General features: G+C 34.0%; 1 protein-coding gene across 1 annotated transcript in view; it reads right to left on the bottom strand.

The window, feature by feature from the left end:
• ERC1 (ELKS/RAB6-interacting/CAST family member 1) overlaps window positions 1–4,999 on the bottom strand; it is a 513,889-nt gene that overhangs the window by 320,752 nt on the left and 188,138 nt on the right. The window contains exon 12 of the mRNA XM_011367885.2: window positions 4,854–4,999. Coding sequence (XP_011366187.1) covers window positions 4,854–4,999 — 146 coding nt within the window. The remainder of the gene's footprint in view (window positions 1–4,853) is intronic.

Consider the following 4,999-nt stretch of genomic DNA (forward strand, 5'->3'; position numbering starts at 1 on the left):
TTAAAATGTAATCAATCTCACTGAAATTAGTATTATCGTCTAAATACTTAGACTTCTAATGATCAGTGCCATCCAGACTGTCTTCGGGATCTAAATTTTACTTTAAGGATGTTTCTTGAATGCCAGGACCATTTCAATGTGTACTTTGTTTTCTAATGATTCAGTACTTAAAAGAGTTTTTAAAAGTCATTGTGAGAATAATGAAAGGTAGTGATAGGATTTATTATTCCCATTATATAAGATAAAGAGATGAACAACAAACAAAATGACTTTCTCACAATCACACAGCAAGTGGTGGATCAGGACAAGAATGTAGGTCTGCTGACACACCACCTAGAGGTATATTGTATGTTCTGTGATCCTTATAGATTCCTTAAATTAGGAATTTATAAAAATCCGAGGCTCTTTGGCATATATAAAACAGTCTAGAATGCAATGTTCAAAGTCAAAAAGAGGTTAATTTCTAAATGACTGTACCCAATACTCTTTTCTATTTTACTGGTTATGATGCAGTAAGTTAGAATAATTTCAGGTCAACAATAACACTAACTGAAATCTCCATAGATGTAAGACTAAACATTTTCAAAATGGTTGCTTCTACTATAGAAAAAAAATAAGACTGTCAAATAACAGAAGATCCTGTTTCAAAATGTTTAAACTGTGAGAAAATGTACTATCTCACATAACAAAAAGTCTAGTTTCAGAAACAGTTCATTAGGGTCTGGCTCTGCTTCTTTGGTATTCCTGACTTTGTCACTGAATGCTGGCTTCATCTCAGGCTGATAAGAAGGGAGCTGTGGCCGTTCCAATCACCATATTCAGACATGATAATGTCTAGAACAAAAGAGCTCCCTTTCGTCTTACAAGTACTTCTTATAAGAAAATCATTCCCCAGAAGCCTCTCTGTGATTTTCTCCTCAAACTACCTGTGGATTGTATGCTCAATGTGTATTTATCACTGGAAAAGAGGGTGCTATATTACCTTGATTGACTTAAACGAATCAGGACCCACTCCTGGAGCTGGGGGTGTAGGAAACTATAAAACTTGGAGTCACATTAAGATAAAGAGAAAATGAATGCTTGGTTGGTATAATCAAATTTGTTCTCAACTCCAAACAAAAAACAAACCAAAAAGGAAAGCAGAAAACTAAAAGCTAAGGCAAAATGTGAAGGCTAAAGTGTGAAGTATAAGTTAATTTAAAAAGTAGTTCTCAGATTTGTGATCCCTGAGGCTAGAGATGGGAAGAGATTTGCTGCAAATGGATATAAGAGAACAACTGGGGGTGAAGGAAATGTTCTGTATCTTGATTGTAGCGGTAGTTACACAGGTGTGTGTGTACATTTGTCAAATCTCAAAAGGCTTAAAACGGGTGTATTTTATTATATGTAAATTGTACCTCAATAAAGTAGGGCATTTTTTTAAAGGGATTCTGAGGACCTTTAAGGAAAGAGCTCCTCCTTGGAAGTGTCTTTTCAAACAAATATCACCTTATCAGAGAGGTTTTTCCTGGCCACCCCATAAATAGAGCAACCACTCAAATCCTCACACTCCCTATCCTCTTACTCTGCTTTATATTTCTCATGGTAGTCATTGCCCCTTGACACTCACATCTTTAGTTTCTATTGTCCATCTCCCAACTGGATTATAAACTCCAGGAAGGCAAAGATTTTGTCTGTTTTGTTCTCCACTATGTCCCCAAAGGCCAGAACAGTCACCAGCAAATAAGAGCCTCCATAAATAGAAAAATTAATTCATTAGTTAATGAAAAAAGGTATGTTTTGTGGCAGAGAGAGAATGGGTTATAGAGAAAAACTAAACTCACAAGATGGGATATTATTTTTAAGAGCTTGATAACTATATATCTTATCAACAGTGACGTTTTTAGGGATGCATATCTAAAGGGAATGTAATCAGGCAAAAGGAATAAGGAATAAAAAGAACTTTGGGGCTTTCAAAGGTTAAAGGCTTAAAAGAAAGCATGTCCTTTCCTTCATCTTTTAAACCCTCTGCTAAAATTTAAAGCACCCCAAAATGAAATCTACATCCATTAGAATCCCAGTTTTATATTCCCATAAATTGGGAAATACAGCAGATCTATATTTTCTATTAATTATTTAGGTTATACAATAATAGATTCTATTATTCTTTATCAGTGAAAATTCCTAACTTTGATAAACCAAAAGCAATCTTTGATACCTAAATTATATGAAAATCAGAAGTTGGTTGCCATTCTCTACACATAAAAGCTTCTAAATGATGTGTTGAATCCAATCTAAATGACTTTCATATTAGAGTGAACTTAAGATTTCTGCTGCAAACACCAAACTCTGTGGATTCATTAATTTTTCTGTATTATGAAGCATCACACAACATGCAGCATGGGAGATAATGCTTGCAGTACACTGCCATGCCATGAGTATTTAACTAATAGGATAGAATGAGTAAAAAAGTAGATCACAAACAATTCTTTCAGGAGTCTAAAAAGATGCTAATATCAGAATTCTATCAAAATTGTGGTATATTACTAAATAAGTTAAACATTATGCAAAAGAAAAACCTACTAATTATGAATCTAAATAAAAACTCCAATATGCTCACTTTAGAAGAGAAATATTCAATTACATTCAGGGTTCCCGAGGTGAATTTAAATTGATCTATTTATATAAGGACAATGTCAAGTTCTAGTTTTTTTGTTTGTTTCTGATTTTTCCCCCTAAATTGATCTATAAAGACTATCCAGAACCACGAGGTGATGACTTTCTTGAAGTGTCAACTTCACTAGGCTACTATGCCCAATTACCTAAACACTACCTGTTGCTACGGAAGTATTTTACAGATATAATTAAACCCTTTAATCCATTTAAGTAAAGGAGATTATCCCAGATAATTGGAGTGGGCAAAACTGAATCCTTTGGAAGGTTCTAAAAGCAGGGCTAAGGTTTCTCCATGAGAGAAAAAAAAATTCTGCCTGTGGACCACAGTTTTGGCCTATGCCCACCAAAGGTCAATCCTGCTAGTGATCTATTCTTCTTGATAGCTTGCCGTACAGATTTCAGACTTGCTTAGCCAGCCCCGAACAATCATGCAAGACGACTCCTTGTAATAAACCTCATACATACATATATATACATATATACATATGTAAAAATATACAGACATATACATAATTCCTTGTAATAATATATAAGTGTCTCTGCAGATATACATTTCATTGGCTATATATATGCATCTCTCCTACTGGGTATACCTCTCTGGTTGAAATCCAACTGAAACACACCACAGTATGGAATATGAATTTAGAAGTAGTACTTCTTGAATTTAATCGGGAAATATATTTTATATTTGCAGATGTATGGGTAGATGTATGTAATCCTCATTTTTAAACTGTAGTAGGTCAAGACAGTGGTATGGCACTAAATCAACTTCTGACAGTAACTACTATTGCTTTGTAAAAAGCAATGTAAGGGACTATTTGTTTTTCTCAAGATCACAAAATAGGTATGAGAATTCTTCATAATTTGATCTAAATCTTTTAATATTGGATATCCTTACCTAAGAAGTACCAGGAAATTTTTAAAATATTAAGAATTTTCTTTAGTTCAATGATTATAACAGTCTGCTTTTATTTTTGCACTTAGAAGGTTGCTGAATACCCGTTAGAAACCAATTCTACATCCCAAATTATGGTGTGCCACTACAGTTGCATCAGCTAAGGAATTGCTACCTAAAGGGCATTCCAGCATGAGAACAACCTTATAAAAGATGGGCTAGAAACAAAAGCTAAGACAATTACAATGAACAATATCAGAATCTTACCATCGAGAACATACACTTTATATACAATGTACTTAAGAGGTACATTGTGGATAAAGCAAAGTTCTATGGGTAAAGAATAGGAGAAAAATAACTTCGAGAGAAAAATATCAAGTTTACCAGTAACTGAAAAAATTTTAACTTAGTAAACAACTTATGAAGGTAGTCTAATACTTCCCAAACTTCAAGATAATAAAAATATTTCTAAGAATCAGGTTCCAAGGAGCCACATACTCTAGTGACTTCACTCTGTCACAGTGTCAGTTTCTGACTGTTCAGAATATGAGTAATTAATGAAGTTCTACTGGAAAGACTGTTTCTATGCACTTGTGAATTTACGTTAATTATATGGTAGGTATAAAAGAAGAGGTCAAGAGGCATATGCTTAATCTTTAGTATAATACACCCTAATGAGAAAAAAAAAAAGACAAAGAAAATTCCAAGAGAACTGTCTTGCTGGATCTGTTCAAACATAGTTCATTTTGAAGAATTCAAAGTCAGAGCTCCATAAATATATCCAAGTCTCCTAAACGGTCTTCAAAATGTCCTTCCTTCTTCTAAATTTGGTCTATGCACTGATGTAACAGCCTGCTTCTCAACAATACAAATTGTGAATGTTTAAAAATGCATAGCCCAAAGGAGCATCAGCTCAAAAAATGATCTAAACCAATGAAAAAATATTAACTCCTTGAACTTGAGGCTCATTTGCTCCTTAGACAAATTAAAGAGCAAGTGGCTACTATCTGTACTCTTTTGATTAGCTAGTAGAAAACTTTAATTCTTTAATCAATTAATACTTTCTTTCCAACCATTAATGTTGAAGTCCATAGCTTCCAAATTTATTCCTATTCTGTGGTGCCTTTTAAAGACTGCAACAATGAATTTACACTGAACTTAGAAGAAGAAGTAGAAAATAAAGTAACATCAAGCACCCATGAATCTAAATTCAGAGACACAGATATATTGAAAAGTGTGCCCCAAAAGTACAGTTTTAAAACCATACTTTAACCTTTTCATCACAGTGAGTCCCTGTTCTTACCTTTCCAACTCAGCAATCTTCTTATCTTTGTCATTCTTCTCATTTTCCACCTCCTTCAAGATTTCCAAGAGGCGGTCAACTTCTGCCTGGGCCTTGCTAGATTCATCTTTGTACCTGGCAATCTCTCTCTCCAATTGCTGTATTCG

Source organism: Pteropus vampyrus, unplaced genomic scaffold (genome assembly GCF_000151845.1).
Source record: "Pteropus vampyrus isolate Shadow unplaced genomic scaffold, Pvam_2.0 Scaffold137, whole genome shotgun sequence".
Lineage (NCBI taxonomy): Eukaryota > Metazoa > Chordata > Mammalia > Chiroptera > Pteropodidae > Pteropus > Pteropus vampyrus.